Source organism: Leptinotarsa decemlineata, unplaced genomic scaffold, assembly GCF_025532065.1.
Source record: "Leptinotarsa decemlineata unplaced genomic scaffold, Ldec_3_MD MMD2_P_RNA_scaffold_14, whole genome shotgun sequence".
Lineage (NCBI taxonomy): Eukaryota > Metazoa > Arthropoda > Insecta > Coleoptera > Chrysomelidae > Leptinotarsa > Leptinotarsa decemlineata.
In genome coordinates, this window is record NW_027412528.1 from 12,994,561 (window position 1) to 13,017,103 (window position 22,543).

General features: G+C 31.6%; 2 protein-coding genes across 2 annotated transcripts in view; one reads left to right on the forward strand and one right to left on the reverse strand.

The window, feature by feature from the left end:
- The window catches only part of LOC111516285 (catalase), a 34,818-nt gene extending 12,491 nt beyond the window's left edge, over nt 1-22,327 (reverse strand). Inside the window, exons 1-3 of the mRNA XM_074179482.1 lie at nt 22,219-22,327; nt 9,033-9,304; nt 1,310-1,483 (exon numbers count right to left, since the gene is read on the reverse strand). Coding sequence (XP_074035583.1) covers nt 1,310-1,483; nt 9,033-9,304; nt 22,219-22,284 — 512 coding nt within the window. The 5' untranslated portion in view covers nt 22,285-22,327. The remainder of the gene's footprint in view (nt 1-1,309; nt 1,484-9,032; nt 9,305-22,218) is intronic.
- The window catches only part of LOC111511853 (xaa-Pro aminopeptidase ApepP), a 296,974-nt gene that overhangs the window by 64,258 nt on the left and 210,173 nt on the right, over nt 1-22,543 (forward strand). The window lies entirely within an intron of this gene.

The window sequence follows — 22,543 nt, forward strand, 5'->3', positions numbered from 1 at the left end:
ACTTCACATTACAGACAGATCCGGTATCGACAAACTTTTGGACTTACTTGGCATCGTACGAATCATTCACATTTTTCCCGCGATGACTGTTATTAAAGAGGCGAGCAGTAAGTCTAGCACAACTATTATGTTGATAATAAAGTTTGACAATTTCAACTCGTTCAAGAATGGAATAAACCATTTTTACAGTAAAGTTGAAATAATTTCAAAAACAACCGAACTGAATCAATCAGTGAACGTTTGCCTAAATTCTTTTTGTACTGCTGTTGTACTGCTGTTGTTATTTGAATCAAAAAAACGCACGAGTGAAATTGACGAATGTAGTAGTGATAAAAATGCCGTTTTTTCCGCATTTTCATTAACACCAAAAATATCGAGTAAATGTTTTTGCTTTTTTTATAACTATTCAAGTAAATACAACAAATTAGGTATCATTGAAAAGAGAATGTTGTGCCCTTTCAAGTGATATATCACTCGACCCCACTTTCCATTTAAAATTTTGGGGTTGTTACTCACCCTCGCTAGGAGGTTGAAGGCACATGTAGAAAAATACATCTAAAATGTGTCCCCCTCAAAAGCAAAATTGACCTGTCCGGGCATTTGTGCGTTAAGTTACAAAAAAAGGAGAAAAGCAAGGTGCATACTTTTCGTTGGACCACTCGATATATGACATTCCCCTCGTATTACAACAGTACAAATTTTTTACAATAAATAAGTTACAAATTAATCATAGTTTATCCTCATAAGTAAAACTTTTCACTTTTACACTCAATTACACTCAAATAGATTTTCCACAGCTTGTGGAGGGCTAAAACACCCAGAAAACAACAAAAAACAGTGGTTAGCATGTGAAAATTTCAAATGTTGTATTATTTCTTGATTTAATGAGTTCATGGGACATTTTCTAAAGCCATAGACAAAAGTTGACATGTTTCCCCGTTGGTACTTTACATTGACACTTATTATAATCCACGTGTTTTTTGAAGGTGATCGACAATGTTTCATGATGAATTTCATTAGTTCGGGCTTCGAGTGATGACAGTCATCACCTGAAGACGATTGTGGATACTAACAATCGAAACGTCGTGAAGTAAATTGGCTTGGAATCCCTTATTTTCATTTTTTGTTCAACTGTTCCATTTTTACTTCATTTTGGGTTTTTTTGCTCAATTTAATTCTTCTTTTTTAGTTCTTGCACGGATTTCAAATCATTTTATGTAAGTCCGAACTAATAAAATTCATCCACGTGTTTTTTTGACATCAGTCAAATTGTTTTGAACGAAACTGAGAGCTCTATATCAGTATTTACCTTTTCAGTACATGAATGAAATTAGGAAAGAGGGCACTGTCCTTTACAAAGAAAATGGGAAGATTATTTCCAACTAAATCCCATATGCCGTCTTCGGTGTAGAATTTAATAGCGAATCCCCTCAAATCCCTCACTGTGTCTGCATAACCCATCTCACCGGCTACCTGGGAGAATCTGTAAAAATGAATTAGAAACGTTTTCTTTGATTTGAAGAACTCCATATGAAATATAATCCAGAACGTAATTCGTGCGTTACTTTTTTCAGATGAATGTTCAAATAGAATTGATTTTCCAATCATTTTATTCCAAGATAAAAGAATATTTTGATCAACTTCAATATAGATTACCAGATTATTTCAACCGATTCGCTTTGGGAATAAAAAAAATTGTAGTTGTCCACGTATGGAAGATATTGAATGAATAAAATTGAAGAAATGAAGTATCCGCATATGAAGTCATACTGAGTAGGTCGACTGTATTAGTCTAGTTCACATGTACTTTTTTTTGTAACATTTTTCAGTCCTGTCCAAAAATTACGACCAAGGTGTCATTCGATTAGTATTTTTGCCTAGAAAGTTTAAGGAAAGGTCCGAAAACGCGCCGATAAAAATTACAAAAGTTATAAACAATTAAGTGAAAAAAAAATGGGGTTTTAGTTTTTTCTTAATATCTCGGAAAAGTTTCAAAATTTTGGAAATTTGAAAAAAGATTTGAAAAGAATAATGAATTTGCGTTAAAAAAGTCCCGACTCCCGAAACTGTATCTTGATTATTTATAATTTTTACAGAGCCCTGAAAATAGAGCCAAAAGCGGGTAGTCTGGCTTCCGCGCGCCTTTCGTCACTCTGACATTAAAACAAAAAAAAATTATTTAAACATATCAAATGTGCATATTAAGGAATGAAAAAATTCATGTGATGTTGGGATACATCAATAAACAATAATCCGCAGTCAAAAAATTTTTATCCCAATTTCAACGTTAATGATAAATTTGTTAATTAATAACTTTTTCTGAATTGAAAGTTAATATAAAAATCCCTATAATCATTAAACTAAAACCCTAGCATTTTTTCCTTTGGTGAATTTATCCTTAATAGGATAAATTCTTTTATTCACAATTGAAAATTATAATTTTATAAAAAATACATTACAACATTTTTTTTCTAATTTTTCATTGTTTCAATGTCTCATGGCTAAAATCTGATTAATAATTTTTTTTTTATTTTTTACAGCTATTGTTAATGAATTTATTATGAACAAATACATTGTTTATAAGCAATTCAAATTTTTTTTGCATTATGTTAATTGGAAAAAAATCATGATTTTTAGAAAAAAAATGGTTTCTTGAAAAAATTGTTTGTTGCTAAAAAATGCGTTTGTTAATTAACAATCGTTTTTTGCAACTAAATATTAAAATCAAGGAACCGTTTTTTTTAAATCATAAATTTTATTGTTCTTTAAGGTTTTGGAAAAACTTTTTTTTTAATTCTTTTTTTAATTGTTCATTAAAAAAAATTGTTATAAACAATTTTTTTTAAATTTTTTTAGTGATTATAATTCTTACATTTTTAATCATCTTAACAACACAACGTCTATTATTTTTTATGGCTACGAAGAAAATTTTGGTAGTGTCAAATCATATGAAAGATTCAGAGTTTCCAAAAAAGTTGCTCCTGAAATCACCTTTGAAATAGATATGAAGCTAACCAAAAAAAAGAATTGTTTTTAGCTAATGAAAGGAACAAGTCCCGTTTCATTACTAAATTGAAGAGTGCGCTTATAGCCGACACAAACTTAACAATCAAACAAGCTGAAGAAGATGCTGATACACTAATTATTCAAACAGCCATAGACCTTGCCGAAAAAAATCCAGATAAAAAAATTGTTTTACTTGGGACTGATGTAGATCTTGCTGCTTTATTGATATCTTTGACACCAGAGAATTCAAATATTACAATGTGGAAACCACGAGCATCTACCAAACAGTTGGATTTTATTTATGAAACCAGAAATAATAAGCACTTGAAAAATATAATTCTGTTTGCGCATGCCTTTACAGGATGCGATACTACGAGCGCTATTTTTGGCAAAGGGAAAAAAAATTGCTGGATATTATAGATAAAAATCCTCAGCTGATGTAATACGTGGAAGTCTTCTACAATCCCGATGCCTCTCGTCAAGATATCGAAGTAGCTGGAGAGCGAATTATGTTGGCCTTGTACGGTCAATTCGATACTAATTCAACATCAGGACAGTGTCGTGTTTATCGATTTTTAAGTATGATTGCGAAGTCAAAGACTGCGATCAACTTAGCAACTTTACCTCCAACAACAATAGCAACACATTTACACTCATTTAGGATTGGATTGGTAATTATAATTTGAATCCGGAAGATTGGGGTTGGATCAAATCTGAAACAATGTTCCTGCCGATAAAAACAACGGAAAAACTGGTTAATTGTGCCTGCATGAAAGAGTGTAATAATCGATGTGGATGTAAAAAAGCTGGACTTCCTTGCTCATCTTTATGCAAAAAGTTTAAAGGTGAAACATGTTCTAACAGTACAAAGCCATCACTTGATGATGACAATGATGATACTGATATCATGATCGGTCGATTAAATGCTATCGATAGTAATCCCGATGGAAATGAAGACGACCTTAATGATTATCAAGATTTTCAAATAGGAGTTCAAGAATACTGTGAACCGATACTTGAAGAAGTCGAAGAGGGGGAGGTTCAAGGAACATCACGACAAGAAAATACAAAAGAAACCACAGATGATGAGCCACCGCCACTATAACGATCTGAAAGATTACCAAAAAAATTATAAAAATTATAAAAAACTTTTAACTGTACTCAACATGATTTAATAAATTTTAAAAATAACTTTCAGTATGTTTTTGATTTAGTAAATTCCCTGAAAATTTGAAATTCTTCTTTTTTTAATGAATAACGATCAATAATTAAATAAATAATAGGACTACAACTTTAGTAAAAGGCTTATATTGTTAATAAATTCATAATAAACAAAAAAGATTCGAAGCATATTTGTCATATCTGCGAAAGTTCAAAAGTTATTATAATTATAAAAGCGAAGGAGCGAATGAAAAAGACAAGTATCAAGGTATCATAATTTTAAAAGTTTTAGAAAAAATAGAATAAAATAAAAACAACACATAGTTACTTTTATTATAGAACCAAGTATTGAAAAAATAAAATAAAAAAAAATCTGTTTATAACAATTTTTTTTAAATAAACAATTAAAAAAAGAATAAAAAAACAGTTTTTTCAAAACTTTAAAGAACAATAGAATTTATGATTAAAAAAAAAAACGATTCCTTAATTTCAATATTTAGTTGCAAAAAATGATTGTTAATTACCAAACGCATTTTTAGCAACAAAGAAATTTTTTCAAGACACCATTTTTTTTCTGAAAATCATGATTTTTTTCAAGTAACATAATGCAAAAAAAATTTTCGAATTGCTTATAGACAATGTATTGGTTTATAATAAATTTATTAACAATAACTGTAAAAAAATTTAAAAATATATTAATAATTGGTTTTTAGCCATGAGACATTGGAACAATAAAAAATTTAAAAAAATGTAATGTTTTTTTTATAAAATTATAATTTTCAATTGTTGATGAAAAAATTGAAAATAACAATTTTTTTATTTTGGCAACGGTAATCTATTTTTTGCCTATTAAGGATAACTTCACCGAAGGAAAAAAATGCCAGGGTTTTAGTTTAATAATCATAGGGATTTTTATATCAACTTTCAATTCAGAAAAAGTTATTAATTAACAAATTTATAATTAACGTTAAAATTGGGATAAACATTTTTTGACTGCGGATTATTGTTTATTGATGTATCTCAACATTACATGAATTTTTTCATTCCTTAATATTTACATTTAATATGTTAAAATAATTTTTTTATGTCAGAGTGACGAAAGGCGCGCGGAAGCCAGAATACCCGCTTTTGGCTCTATTTTCAGGGCTCTGTAAAAATTATAAATAATCGAGATACAGTTTCGGGAGTTGAAACTTTTTTAACGCAAATTCATTGATCTTTTCAAATCTTTTTTCAAATTTCCAAAATTTTGAAAATTTTCCGAGATATTAAGAAAAAACTAAAGCCCCTTTTTATCACTTAATTGTTTATAACATTTGTAATTTTTATCGGCGCGTTTTCGGACCTTTCCTCAAACTTTCTAGGCAAAAATACGAATCGAATGACACCTTGGTCGTAATTTTTGGACAGGGCTGAAAAATGTCACCAAAAAGAGCTAAATCGAGTACATGTGAACCAGACTATATCGTTTAGCGAAAAACATGTTGCGGTTTTGTAAACTGTCCAGTTAAAATCTGAGAATGAAGTTTCAATTGAATAAGTCATGGATATTCATCAAATATGGGTCAAATCCAACACATACATGTATAACTGTCATCCTCAATAATGAACATCAAAGTTTCGGGACAAAACATTTGTCTTATCATCAGGTTTTGAATAACATTACAAGTCATTTTTACAGTTGTTTTTTTTTCTTCCTTTTTCAAGAAGTTTCCCAAATTTTTTGTTCAATGATGGAGACGTGAAAGCCAGAAAGATTTTTTTAAAAAAACGGATCTCTCTTCGAAATATTTTCCCTTTTCAATTTAAGTGGAATTCCTTGTCTGGGATTAACAGTGGCAGGAAGTCGCCATATTATGAACGAAATGAGTGTTTCATCTTATGATGCCATCCAAAACGGTGCTGATGAGGTGATAAGACCATATTGCGTAGCTTTCCTATGAATGATATCTGTTTCAAGTCCATAACGAACGTTTGTACTATCATTAAATATAGTTTAAAAAACTTAAAAAACACGCTTTTAAAGGATAACGAACTGAAAAGTTAAAAATATATATATATATATATATATATTTTTAAATAAGCTTAAAACAATAACGGAGGAAAAATACACTAGTATTGAATAGTATTTGTAAATACTGTAAATGTAAATACTGTAAATGTAAATACTGTAAATCAAGCGAGGGGCGCTTGATTTACAAAAAATATGGAACAAAACGCTTTTTTCACAATAATACTAGTATTTTCTGTTCGTTATTGTTTCAAGGTTATTTAAAAAAAATATTTTCAACTTTTTAGTTCGATGTTCTTAAAAAGAGGGTTTTTTAGTTTTTTAAACTTCATTTGTTTTTCATTTTTCAGTTTCGAATGCTATAAATGTGTGTTTTTTAGTCTTTTTAAACTATATTTATTTTATCTGAACTTTGGAATCAATCAGCCGTATATTGTTTAAAAAAACTGATCATTGATATTTTCCGATTCCGGAGAGGGAGCCACAATCAGCTACCAAGCCCAGGGCAGCAGGCGCGCAAAGGAGACTTACAAATAAGGCAGCAGGAGCGCGTGTTAATAACAAAAATAGTTTTTTCAAATGAAGAAATACATGTAAAGTGAGTTCGAATTATATCAAGGAAGTTACGTACAGCGCCATCTGCCCGCGAATAGATCAAGCAGTAATATCGATAATTCTGTCAAATACAGATCCCGATATGAAATGAAAAGGAAAGTTACAAACAAACAAACATACATACAGGTGGAGCTAATATAAAGCGTGTAATAAGAAGAGGATGAGAAAAAGTAATTTTCGTGTAATTCAATGTTCATATGGAAGTAGTTGTTTCCAAAGAAATTTTTCCTTTCATGCAATTCAATGTTCATGTTCATGTTCAATGGAATCAAACTGTTTAATCATCTGCCAGCTAAAATAAAAGAAATCAATGCTTACATTAAATTCAGAAAAGAGGTCAAAAGGCTTCTGGTTGATGGGGTCTATTACTCAGTTCAGGAGTATTTTGATGATATTTTTGTCTCCTGACTCACTCGATAACTAATATTTTCTCGCTCAGCATATTATTTCATTATTTTTTATATATTCCACTTTATTTATATATTTCTTCTTGTATTGTTGTTTGTATTTTCAGACGTTGTCTATAAGATGTATTTTCTTCAGACAATAAAGTATATTTGATTTGATTGATTTGAAAGTAATTTTTTTGAAATCATTTTTCTTCCACTTTGTATCAAAGAGAAACTTTTATTGCAGGTTTTGAAGATAACCACTTCTTTGTCCAATGATGAAGGCATTGAATGTCAGAAAGTTGTTTTAAAAAACTCATCACTCCTGTAAATATTCTTCTTTTTTAATTCATCTCGAATTTTTATAAATTCAACTGGTTTCAGAGTTTAGGCTAAACCTACTATTTATTGTTCTATAGTTATGTATGAATATGCCACCCAGACATTTTGATTTGAAAGAAACTGAGAAAAAAAAACCTTTGGTGGTTCAGATACTGTGTGAGTGGGTGGGTGGGACAGTATCTGAACCAGAAATCCAACCACCATCAATCGACTAAGAGAGGAATCATCAAGACTCTACTAGACCGTGCTTTTGGGCTCTGTGATACAAAGGAAGGTCTCGAAAAGGAACTAGGCATCATCAAAAATGACCTACAACGGAATGGTTACTCCAGAGTGATGGTAGAACAGGCCTTAGCTAGAAGATAGCAAGAACTCCACAAAGAAGAGAAGCCGCCACAACCAGTACTTGTACTTCCTTACATCAGAGGATTATCGGAAAGGATAAGAAGGATTGGGTCCAAGTACAACATCAGGACCTGCTTCAGATCTGGGAACACCATCCGTAGCAGCCTCATGAAAACCAGGCCACCAAACGCGGACTGCGATTCCAAGAATTGCATTTACTGGGTACCTTGTGAGTGCGGAGAATCATACATCGGTGAAACTAAGAGGCCATTGAAAGTTTGCATTGGTAAGCACAAGAAACCAGCAAATCCGGAACAGCAGAGCATGTTTGGACTCATCAACATAACATCAGGTGGGCTCAAGCTGAAATCATTCACAAAGAGGAAGACTGGTTCAGGAGAAAATTGAAAGAAGTCGCGTATATGTTGTGCAACAACGCATTTAGTCAAGCTAGTGTAGAGATACGTAACATATGGAAACCTCTAATCAAGCGAAAAACGACCAATTCCCGCGAAATGGTCATCTCCCGCTAAAACCAATGAAGCGGAAAGAGTGAAGAGGGGATAGATGAAAGCACTCGGGTGACCTATAAATAGTCAGATCTCGGAGGAATAAGTCCAGTTATCACCCGAAGACGATTGTGGATATTAACAATCGAAACGTCGTGACATAACTTGGTTTGAAATCTTTTAATTTTTATTTCTCATTTTTTGTTAATAATCTTCTCTAATTTTTATTTTTCAGCTTTTATTAATATTTCAATTTTTTTATTTGTTTCGTTGTTGCTTGTATGCTTTTTATTTGTAATTTAAAATTTTGTTTGATAAAATTGTTATTTTTGGTTAATATTATTAATTTTTTCAATTGTTTTTTCAGGATTTTCAAATCAATTTATATCATATTAGACAATGGAAGTCCGAACTGATGAAATATTCGTGTTGATACTCTGATACTCATTGGATTTTTTAATATATCTGCAATCGCAGTCAGTATGTTTATTATTTATGAGTTTTATTACATTGTTTCTTCTCAAAACAAGTGTGAGAAACACTTATCGAGTACTCATTTATTCACTTTTACCTTTCTACTACATTGTTCTGTATTATTCTTTCCTACGTGAATAAGTATTATTATTATTAATACTATGTGTAGACAAACCTCACCTTACAGCAATCGGAGTTTTTTTCCCAACTTCTGAGAAAACTTTGGCAGCTGTATACTGAGTGATATCATGCGTTACTTCGAAGTAACCGAAAGCTCCTGCTCCTTTGGCATGTACTACCCGCTCCGGAATTCTTTCTCTGCTGAAGTGGGCCAATTCGTCTATTAAAACCCAATCTTGAAGAAGGGTTGGTCCGTGATACCCCACCGTCAAACTTGCATCTTTTTCTGGAATAGGAACACCCCACGATGTTGTGATTGACTGCTTTTCATCCTACAAAAGGGAGATAGTAGTTATTCCAGATGAAAAACAAATTGAAAAAAACAACAGAAACAGAATTGCTTGGTAACTGTTCGTTCAATCAGGTTTTATCTGTAGCAAAAACGGTTAAGTAGTTAACTTTTAGAAACACCACACAACACATAATTGATTTGTGTTCGTCATAGGTTGATTTTTTTGTTACAATCTCAATTTCAAAACACTGCAACAACAATATCAAAATATTTTATTTCGAAAGAGTTTTCATTATCATTACTAAGTTAACTTATGATTTGGATATTATTCAAATTCTCAATGCCTTTCGATGATGACATATGAATGGCATTTCTTTTGACCATCGTAATTCTCAACTCTCTTTTCGCCTGAATATTGTTTACAAATTCTGTTTCCTTGCTAACAAAAAAAAAAAAGTTTGAACTATGGTGATCCTGTGTGGAATGGAAAATATGATGATTAACTAGACTTTTTTATATTTATCAACATATAATATATATATATATATATATATATATATATATATATATATATATATATATATATATATATATATATATATATATATTCATTACTATTCATGATACACAGGGCTATTCAAATTTGTTTCTGTTCATGGGTATCTCGTAAACGATAAGAGATAGAGTGTCGGTTAAGATGTGGCAAAGTTGCGTATTTTAGAGACCTATTCAATGATGTAAAAAAATCGAATATAGCTCTTTTGGTTCTGGAGATATACAGGAAAAACAAAAAAACCCAAATAATTTTTTTTGCCTATATCTTCTTTATTCGCAGACATATTGAAAATCTGACCACATTTTGCTATTGGCACTTGATGTGGGCTCTCAAAATATATCCATGAATCTTTTATACAGGGTGTCATTTGACTTGGGCCACCTCCATCTTTGAATTTTTAAATAAGGACCTGTATTTTTTGTTTAAGTTTTTGGATTGTAGACATTCACTTCATACTGAGGAATTGAATCAATTTTATATTTTGGGATTTTTCGGTAATATTCGATTATAATTGTGTGAATTATTCCCTTTTAAATTACGGCCCTGGAGTTGAATGAAAACACCATAGCAACTTTCACGTTTCCCTATGTACCGATATTTTTTTTTTCATTTTTAGGTACCTATTCATATTTTTTTCATTGCTCTGAGCGTTTTCTACAATGAACCTCGAATAAGATAACCTTTTATGATATCTATAACTAAATATATTATATGTGTTTTGATGGTAGCAATAATAACATCCGAAACGGAACACTATAATTATAATGAAAATTGAAAAGAAGTAAGTAATTTACAACACAAAAAAATTAATTGTGCAATAAATGTTCGAATTTGAGTCCTTCCATTTCGAGACAAACAATGGGACAATAACATGGTCTGCAAGATCACCAGATCTTACTATTTTGGACTATTTCCTATGGGGGAAATTGAAAAATAGGATTTACGCTGGCAGAGAGATAGAAAATGTGGAAAACTCGAGATTGAGGATTTTGAATTATTTCGCAACAATGCAGCAAATGAGTGTGTTAAGGGCAATAAATAATTTGAAAAACCGAGTTCAAAAATGGCAAATGAAAGATGGCTAATGAGACTTTGCCGAAACGTTGTGAAAATAATCCTCATGGGGATAAAATACACAGAACACGGAGCGAAACCCGAGAGAACTGCTCATCATACTTTATCCGTGAGAATCTTCGAGTTACCATATATATATATTTTTATATATATATATATATATATATATATATATATATATATATATATATATATATATATATATATATATATATATATATATATACATATATATATATCAGCCCTCGGAAACGTCGGTCGTCCCGGTTTCGGGCTCACCAACGTTTCCCACTGTATATAGTGTTTTTTGGACATGTTATCATGTGAAATGACGTTTAGCAAATTTTCGGTTGGGCCGACCATTACACCATATACACATAGCTGATACACCACCTACTTTCACAAAACTTCGCCAGGAGGCGTGGCTGTGTAATTGTATACACCTGATGTGAATAGTGTCTTTGTGAGCCCAGGTTTATACGAACACTTTCAATGGATAGCATGTTGGTCAGCCCACAATCAGGCAACGCTGCACTTGCATTTCATGATTCTAACTAGATTGTCGTGGTGCAGAAATTCGATAATAGAAATGGAAAATTTTTTGAGAGATGTAGAATTTTATGAAAAAGTTCCTGTTTTGTATGTTTTTTGTACAAGCGTTCGTGTGCGTGTATCACCCTATATCTATACAAGCAATTTAGATCAGGAATTGTTTCGCATATAAAAGTTTTATCAGAGCTTCGTAACATATTCACTTGTAGAAAAATGCTTGATCTGAACTCATACTTTCCCACATTCGACTACTTACCCGAAATCAGCTTTTTCGGATAACGGTGTCGAGTACGGAAATGTACTTTTTCCGTTCTAGTTAGGATAATAATAATATAATTACTAACAGTGCGTTATTCCATTCAGCTTGTCGAAGCAATTTTAACCTCTGCACTATCTTAGATACAAAAATTTGAATATGTTATAAGTTGAAAATATCAATATAGTGTTCGGAATCACACGTTAAAATGTAAGACCTCGTTAATCTATAGCTAATACAAGTTTATACTTCTGAGGGTTGTCGTTCGTAGGGGTGCGACAGACATATTTTAAACCGTTTCCTGTTTGTATTTTCAAATGCAGATTTTCAAATTCTAATTATTTGGCATGGACGCCTCAACAGAAATCGCTTTGTGTAAATCAATTTTAGACATTAAGCAGGAAACTTCGGATTTGACTTTGAAATTGTAGATTTGAAAACCTGACTGCACAAAAATAATCGAAATGTGACTGAGTAGAAATGAGTAGATGAAAAATGACATTTTTTTCACAAACGAAAAATCTAAAATGTGATGAATGATCTGGTAATGAATTTATTGAGAAATGAATAGTGAATATCCAGAATGTCTACAGTTTCAATAAATTCTATATAAAAATCCGCAGCAGCACTACGGATTTCCGATATATAATTTGGTTCAAAAATTAGGTAAAAATCGCACTAAGTATGTTTTCTATGACGAAACGAAATTCTGAGTGACTAGCATAAGGTAAGATATAATTTGTGAAACAGATATTAGTAATAAGTTTCAATTCTCTTTTTCTTAACAATAGTTTTTTCGAAAACTCCCTTTCAGTTTTTGGAGGTATGATGTTGTTCAGGTTGAACATAATGAAGTGGAGATTAAACCAATGTTTTTTTATTATGTTGACTGTTCATGACGATGAATACGTCATATCATCATCGATTATAACCTGCAGCAGACATTTCAATCAAAATAAAAAAGACTTGGAATATTTCAGCACAGAAAAAATTTGATCAGGTTGAATAAACATTTATTTGAATGGAGTATTATTCTTCAATTTGAGAACTGCTGACAATAATTGTTCGGTAAACTAATAAACACGTAGTATGAAAAAATAACATAATTTCTAATGAAACTACAACATGGGTAAAAAAATATCAAATGAAAATTATTAATATTATTTCTTTTTTCTATAACAACAGTAAACGTATTCTTTGATTGCAGCCCAGTTTCTATTTTTTAATAATGATGAATATTTCTTTTCCTTATATTTTAGATACAAACAAGAACTAATTCAATTCTAGCACTTCTTTTTTTTTCGGAGGGAAAAACTTTTTGACTATATTTCGTTTTGCTCCTTAGACCAATTTTGTTTTTGAGAAGGTTTTATTGTTTTCAAAACTGTGCGTGTCTGATAATCTGAAATGAGATCAGTGTGATGAAAAACTCTATCAAGATATCAAACGGGTTGAAAATGGATCCAAAAATGAATGATAAAAATAAAAAATGGAAGGACGATACTGAAAAGTGATTTGACTCATTTCCAACCTATACTCACAGATACGGATGATTCCAAAACAGCTCAAAATATAAATAATTTATTGCATATAGGGAATTTTTTTCAAAAGGAGCCACGTTCAATATCTCCATAAATAAGACAGTAATGTAAATTTCCCGAAACACCTAATTTTTGTGAAATAATATAAGGTATCGCTAAGATACGTACACACTCCTCTTTAAAATATCAAACAAAATAACCCCATATATGCCATCTATTGAATAAGTGATTTTTTCAGGAATTCAACGATGATTTTTCAGGGTTGATTTCTAATTTACTGTGAAGAAGGACCTTGAAGTATAGGTGAACGACTTTTTAGATTAATTGATACAATCTCTCACAAAAACGTATACAACAATTATTTCTATTGTTAAGTTCCTAACAGAAAACAACTTTTGTCGCGTTGAATTATATCTGTCGGATTTTTGGCAAAGTTTCTCACACGAAACACTTCAAAATACTTTCTAAAACTCACAGCCAAAAATGTTCCACTAAACAGTTTTATAAAACGCGACACGTGTTTCGCCATACAATGGCTTCTTCGGGCGTATCTTTATCTACTATATTTTACAAATTTAATGCTTGGTATACCTAATTTTAAAATTTAAAGTACCTACATTTCAAGTACTTGAGTTTGTAATGGATTAAATGACCTGAGCTTATGTCCCAGTCCCCACATTTGAAAAATATTCAGTACCGGTTATTCAATTCTAATTGATCATTTAGTTAGTTACCCGAATTCTTGAATCTATTGATTGCTTGACATTTTAGAAGATTGAATTTCAAACTCTTCTCTTCTAAATATAACATGTCATATTCATGACTGAACTCATGTACTTCTGCTAAAAGGTGGTTTGCAAATGTGAAATTGGTCTTTCTATTCACAAAATTACATCTAAGCTTTTAATTCTTTGGAAAATAATCTCCCTGTTTGGCCATTATACAGTTTTGGGCAAGAGCCACAACTCAGCTGATATACTCCTGATCTATCCGATTCAGAAGTTTTGTCTTTATTGTTTTTAATAAATGCACTTACACTATTATTCGGACTATTACTATTTCTGTGAGCTAAGTTTACGCAGTCTTTCTTCAAAAAAATATTATTGGTTGGTTCAGCCAAAAATGACAATGTCTCATAACTGACGTTATCGCATCTTGAATTTGGGTAGATATGGTCCATGGCTTGCTTTTGTAGTTTTTGTTTGATTTGTTTGATCAAACTCAGCTCTCTCTGGAAATTATTCAATAGTCTATGAAGAATATTATTGAATGCAGCAACTATATGCTGGTAAGAGTGCGTAGAGGAATTATGTATGATAATGTCCGTGTAAGATGGTTTGTGGAAAATTACAAATTCATGTTCATTGTTATTTTTTGTAATGGTTGAGTCAAGGTAATTTAATGAATTATTTACCTTCCTCTCAGTGGTAAATTTTATTGACGGGTGGATGAAATTGACATATTCAACGAACTTGCCTACTTGCTTTTCTGTAATGATTTCATTATTCACTAGTAATAAATGGATATCGTAATGCTTGAAGAAATACAGGCATAATGAATATTTAATACAACAGTCCTGAACAAACTGTAACGTCTATTTGATAAAAAAAAATTGATGAGCTTCCGTGAAGTATCATATTCATTCTAATACTTGCTACTTTCTACACACATTCACATCAAATCGATATACCCAATTTGGAACATCCATTCGAACTAAAAATGAAAACACAGGAAAATAATATTTCATTTGAGTTAGGAATTGGAAAACAGTGAATTACTTAAAATTAAGTAGATTCTATGATATTTATTTGTAATCGTCATATACCTATATATTCTCTAATTATTCTCTAAGTATACCAAAATATTGGCAAGCCAATTAACAAAATAGCATTAGGACCATTGCAAAGATCGTAACGGTTCTCAAAGAGTTTCGCGCCAAAATAGTTAACACGTGTCAAACAATTGCAGATTTCGTAGGAATACTGAAACTTTAATGAAATGAATAAAAACACTTTTGTCTAATTACCTATATTTGATTTTATTTATATGACCGTTTTCGGGTTTGACCCCATTACCAAGTATTACCTTACCTATAAATTTCGTCGCCGCTGATATATACCATTATTTTTTGAAGAGAAATTTTGATGATCATAATATCCTCCATTTCATAAATTTATTATCGGATGAAAAGTGCAATTTTCTATACTTCACTGAATTTGACTTCGATACTAAATTTTCCCATTTTCAAGATGTTTTTCTTCAAGCTTTTAATATATCCTTTCCTAAACAGTTTCAAAAAATTAAACAAAATCAAAATTCAAGTAGACACAAACCATGGATTACTAAGGATATCGTTGAAGAAGGTATATTACTCAGAGATATTTATAATTTGAACAAGAGCCAAACCAATGTACATTTATTGGGTCAATATAAGCAACTCTTAAAAAATCATAGACAAAAAATTGTGCTCTCAAAAAGTCAATACTTTAATAATCAATTCCTCAAGGCTCAACATAATCTGAAGCTGCCTGGTATATCATCAGGAAAAATACTATTATAAACGATTCATCTAAGACATTGGCGATGGTGTACTTGTTGACGATGGTCCCGGTATATCTCCAGCATTTAGTAGTTATTGTGTCGATTCAGTGGAGTCATTAGTAAAAAATACTGCACCTGGTGGCATTGAAAATCGTTGTGTAAAAACTGAGAGTCTTTTCCTCTATCCAATAGATGAAACTGAACTCGTGGAAATAATTAAATTCGCATGTTCGAAAAATTCCAGTGGGGTTGATGAATTGCCAGGCAATGTTTTAATGAAGGCTGCTTTGAAAATAATGGAACCTCTGATTTATCTAATCAATTTATCTTTCTCTGAAGGTATTTTTCCTTCCCGACTTAAGCAAGCAATGGTCGTCCCAGTCTATAAAAAAAGCGATAAGCATGTAATGTCGAACTACAGAGGTATTGCTTTACTATCTCCATTTTCGGAAATATTTGAAGAATCATATCAAAACTTGTGTCCTTTTTAAATAAATACAATATCGTATCTGACAACCAATATGGGTTTCAAATGGGCTTGTCAACCCAGGATGCCATCCTTTCTCTACATAATCATGTATTATCAAACTTCGACAACGATGAAAAATCACCTAGTGTTCTTTTCGACTTGACACGAGCGTTTGATATCAGTCATCATGGTCTTCTTCTTGATGAACTGTTTGGCATGGGCGTTCGTGGTCCAAGTCTGAAATGGATTGAAACCTATTCAACTGGTCGTACACAGGTTGTTGAAGTTAGGCTTCAGACTGGGTCATTTTCCTCTGAATTTCGAAACGTTGTTACAGGTGTGCCCCAAGGTAGTGTTTTGGGGCCTACACTATTTATTTTATTTGTTAATGACCTTTCAAAAATTATTCATCCACAGTGCTCTATACAATTCGCTGATGACACATCTTTTACTGTCAGTGGTTCGGAATGTGTAACATTGTCAGTAGGTAAGAGCAAATGATGCTGTATTCAACATGCAAAATTATTGTTCTAAGAATGGCTTGATTCTAAATAATCTTAAAACCAACACCATTTTCTTTACAATTCAGGAAACTGATTGTAGTGTATTGGTTAGGTCTGATATTAAAAATATTGAACAGGTAAACTATAAAAAATTTTTAGGAGTTTTTATTGATTCCCAACTCAATTGGAATCATCATGTTGATTTCATACTGAAGAAATTAGCGACACATTGTTTCGTTATATGGAATCTGCGTAATTTTGTGTCTATTGAAATTCTCAAAAGTTACTATTATGCATATATTTACTCTGCCCTCAATTACTGTATTATTTGTTTTGGCAACTGCAATAGAATCAGTGTTTTATTAATTTTCCAGAAAAAAAATATTAGAACAATTTGTTTTAAAAAAAAACTCGATTCCTGTAAACCACTATTTGCAAAGTTGAATATATTAACTGTTACTTGCATGTATATTTTTAATTGCGTAATCTACGTTAAATCAAATTGCTCCAAGTTTTAGAACAGAGATGATACATGTCTTCTTTCGGGCTTCATCCTGAGAAAAAACTATAACATTTCAATTCCTAGTCATAAGTTAGCCAAGGTGACTAATGGACCTCATATCATGTCAAAAAAACTGTACAACAAGCTCCCAATATCCAATAAAAAATAACTAGTGTAAAGCTCTCTAAACAAAAAGTTCGGAAAGTATTATGTGAAAAGGTATTTTATTTGCTTGATAAATTTTTTCAGTCTGATTTGGAATTTTAAATTTTAATTTTTGTACCCCTTTTATGGTCTGAATGTTATGTAATATATCATATAATTATGTTGTTTTATGATTGTGACCTCATTGTAATTGTACTGAGTTATGTGACTTTTTCCATGCCGTCCCTAGGTCTACGGAAATAAAGATTTTTGATTTGAAGTATTGAAAAAATACTCAATAATGCGGGGTCAAACCCGAAACTGGTCGTATACATAAAATCAACTAGTGGTACTTAGACAAAAGTGTTTTTATTCATTTCATTAAAGTGATCATGAATTACCACAAAATAAACAAGTAATCAATCATACATAATACAGAAACTATATGAAACATAAATAGTCAAAAGTAACGGCATCTTTTTCTTTTCCTAATATATTTTTTCCGGTAAACTAACACATAGTTTACCTCTGAAAAACTGGATTTGCCAGGATTTTAAAAACACTTGATACCCTCACGATGAAATCCAATGATACACTGAAATGGATCGCGTTCCTGGTCAGCCCTTCGACCAGGAACGCGACCAAGATGCTCTTCATATAGCGATTTGTATAACTATGGGCTGACCAACAGCATGGGGCTGACAAAGGTTTAAAGGATATGTAAAATTTTTATTTTCAGAAAAAATCTACCCCTCTGATGGGCCTATTAATAAAATCATACCACTGAAGAGTATTCCGAAAAGTATATACCTAAATATATTCGGGAAGTGCTGGGTGGACCAACGCCCCGTTCATATACCGGGCTCACCAATATGCAATGAACAAATATATATATATATATATATATATATATATATATATATATATATATATATATATCTATATATATATATATATATATATATATATATATATTTCAATATTAAATTCTACCAAAAGGATGGATTTGAAGCTTTTTATCTTCTATTGATTATCTGCGAGCGCTTTCGACAGTTGGTAGTACTGTCATCTTCTAGGCCCTCTAGGAGGGCGAAAGGCGGTTTTTTCACTGACACACATTTTTCTGATCCGTTGATAATTTTCATTTTATTTTCAGCCGTTAACTATTATTAGCACAATGACAAATAATTTTAAAATTCGTAGAGTAGAAGTGAAACTTATACAGCGTGACTCACGGTCGATGGTAGATTAGACGTTTCTGGAAAACACAAAGCATGATTTTTCTGAAAATTTCACCTCTCACATTTCCTTACCTGTTCTATCGATCTAAAATATTTTCAACATTGAGGCGTTGCCACTTCTATCAAAAAGTCCTAGTAATTATTTTTTTTTGGAACACCCCGTATATTAATACATTTTTGGAATTGCTCTAGTATTTTAATACTTTTTTGTTGATAATGTCCCATACCTATCTCTATCTGTTTTCGAGATAAAAAATAAATTGTGCTAAATATGGTCCAAAGCATAGCCTTAATTAAAATTAAGTACATCATTACTCTCAATTCATGAAAAGTTGATATTTTGATGATAGTTTGGACAAACTCGAAATATTCAAATACCACCAAGAAATCGACTCCATATCATACAGGGCGTGCTAAAATTACTATTATTTTCATTGTGCATAAAAGTAGCCGAAAGTTCATTTTTTCAAATGAAACCCTCTGTATATCACTCGATAAATTGAAAGATGGTGAAAAATGCTTCAAGATGATATACATGTCCCTATACCTAAATTGTCAAGTTTTCTTAATAAAACCGTTTTTGTGGAAAAATAGTTATTCAAGTTTTACCTACAAGTGTTGAAAGTGGCATTTTATTTCGTGAGTGGGGATTATTGCAAAACGAGCAAACTCACGAGCAAAATAAAATCACTTTTAACAAATGTATTATACAAATTTTTTTGTATAACGTTACTGAATATAATAAAAAATTATAGGGTCCATGGGATTTGATTACAAGGCATATGTTACAACTACATACGCCAACTCACGTTATTTTAAGGAGGATTATTGGTTAGTCATGAAGGACTTTCTACAGTTGGACTGAATACTACTTCGTCATCGTCAGTAACCTCATAGGGATTTAATATTACCAATAGCACGAACTGCATGTGTGAACTTTTCTAAATGATTTTTTGGTAGGTGTTTTGATTGAAGTGTTTCTATCAAAAAGATTTTCAATAACAGTTGCACAAAAAATAATTTTTAAAGAATTTGATTTCTAGGTAGCCGTGGAAATATCAAGCTTATGACAGTTTGGTGACTTTTATAAGTAATTGATAAATGGTTATTGACGGTGTTTCAAAAAATCGCCAAAAATGAATGCAAATATTGATTATTCAAACGAAGATCTTATGAAATGATTTATTATACACGGACAGTGTGACAATCAAATCATTGCCAGAACTTGTAGAAAATTCAACCAAATGTATCCTGAATTAACACCAATGAACGAGAGGAAGTTTGTAAGATTACAAAATAATTTCCTTAACTATGGTTCCATGTTAAAAGCGCCTTCAACATTACCAAAACCTGTTACTTCAAATGAGGACAATACTGTTAACGTTTTGGCATATTTTTATGCATATCCAGAAGCTTCCATTCGCAGTGCAGAAAAAGATTTAGGTGTATCACATGCTTCAGTACAACGAATTTTGAAAAATCACGGAATGCATCCGTATAAATTTACCAAAGTTCAAGCTCTAAAAGCAGAAGACTTTGAACGTAGAATGCATTTTTGTGAATCCCTTTTGATTCATACACAGGAAAATCGTGAATTTTTGTCAAAAATAATTTGGAGCGACGAATCAAAATTTACGAGGGATGGTATTTTCAATAGAAGGAATAAACATTTTTGGGCTTATCATAAACCTCATGTTACAAAAGAAATGGGTTTTCAAGAAAAATTTGACCTGAATGTTTTCTGTATTCTGAAGAACAATAAAATTAGCTTTTTTATTTATGAAGACACACTGAATGCAGAGAGATATCTCCAAATATTAAGGACGACTGTAACCGATTTTCTTAAAAATTTGCCTCCAGAGGAATATAGGAATTCGTGGTTTCAACTGGACGGAGCGCCAGCTCATTCCACCCAGGAAGTTTCCAGGAAACTTGACAAACTTTTCGACGATCGTTGGTTTAGGCGTTTAGGGCCGTGGGATTGGCCACCGCGATCACCGGATCTCACGTCACTTGACTTTTTTTAAGGGGTGTTTTAAAAGAAAGGGTATGCAGTACTCCAGTGCCTACCAAAGAAGAATTGCGACGGCGAATAGTGCGGAGTATTGAAGATCTGGATCCCCAGGAAATTGAAAAAGCAACCACAAGTCGCGTATAAACAACATTTTAAAGTGTTTAGAATGTAATGGACAACATTTTCAGCATTTATTGTGAAAATGTGATATTTTTTTTACAATTTTGTTATTTTGAATCATCCTATTCTGTTATTGTCTGTACTTTCACATGTTTTAGCCTAATTTTTCCCTAGAAATGATTGATTTTTGGTACAGTTGTTCCCTGGAACCTTTGAGCCATAGTTAAGGAAATTATTTTGTAACCTTACAAACTTCCTCTCGTTCATTGGTTTTAATTCAGGATACATTTGGTTGAATTTTTTACACGTTCTGACAATGATTTGATCACTTTGTTCATGTGTATGTGTGTAAATAATTTCATAACAAGTTTGTTTGAATAATCGATATTTGCATTCATTTTGGAAGATGATTCGAAACACCGTCGATAACTTATTGTAAATTACTTATAAAAGTAACCGAACTGATATAAGCTTGATAATTCCACTGCTACCTAAATCCAAATTCTAAAAAAAAATAATTTTTCTAGAAGAAGCGACTTTATTGATAAAACTTGACGATTTACGTATAGGGACATGATATATCATCTTGTAGCATTTTTCAACAAATTTGAATGTACCGAGTAATATACAGGGGGTTTTATTTGAAAAAATGAACTTTTGACTACTTTTATGCACTAGGAAATAATAGTAATTTTAGCACGTCCTGTATGATATGGAGTCGATTTCTTGGTATTATTTGAATATTTCGAGTTTGACCAAACTATCGTCAAAATATCAACCTTTCATGAATTGAGAATACTGATGTACTTGATTTCAATTAAGGCTATTTTTTGGACCATATTCAGCACAATTGACTTTTTATCTCGAAAACAGATAGAGATAGGTATAGGACATCATTAACAAAAAAGTATTAAAATACCAGAGTGATTCCAAAAATGAATTAATATACCGGGTGTTCTATTTAAAAAAATAAAGTTGCTAGGACTTTTTGATGGAAGTGGCAAAGCCGCAATGCTGAATGCTGAACAGGTAAGGAAATGTGAGAGGTGAAATTTTCAGAAAAATCATGCTTTGCGTTTTCCAGATACGTCTAACCTACCATCGACCGTGAGTCACGCTGTATAATAGGGGTTGTTTTGGCTGTTAACAATTATGCATGTCCTCAATGAACATTACTTGAGTGGAATCGATAAAATGAGAAAAAACCAGGGACTGAATTGAATTTTAAGATAAGATATTACTCGACTTTTTCTTCAGTTCAAGTTATTTTGAGGTTGGTTATTCGGAGGAATGAGTGGTAATATACGAGTGAAAAAGATTCAGCTTTGCTTCATGTTTGGTAGTGTACAAAAAATCAAGTTTCTTGAATTTCTCTTGTTGTTTAGAAGTCATTAGTTATAGTCAATACTTATTCACAAGGTGTTATTTCGGCATTTCTTACCCCTTGCTTTCTAGAATATTCTAGAAGTTGATTGGATGTAGCGTCTCGAACACTCTTGGTTGACATTTCAGATCACACAAAAACTGAATACTTACCAGGTTTTCTGGATTTCAGCGTTATATAGAAAAGATACATGCTATCGACAGGAAACATTTTTTATGGCAGAATTTCACCACAAAAACACAAGTAAACAGGCCGATATCAAAGTAAGGTAAATGACTGTTTTGAAAATAACCACCTTATTGAGGGTATTCAAGATTATCATTTCATTTATTTTTGATGAAAACAATAAGATTACATTACCAATGAATTCATGAAATTGAAT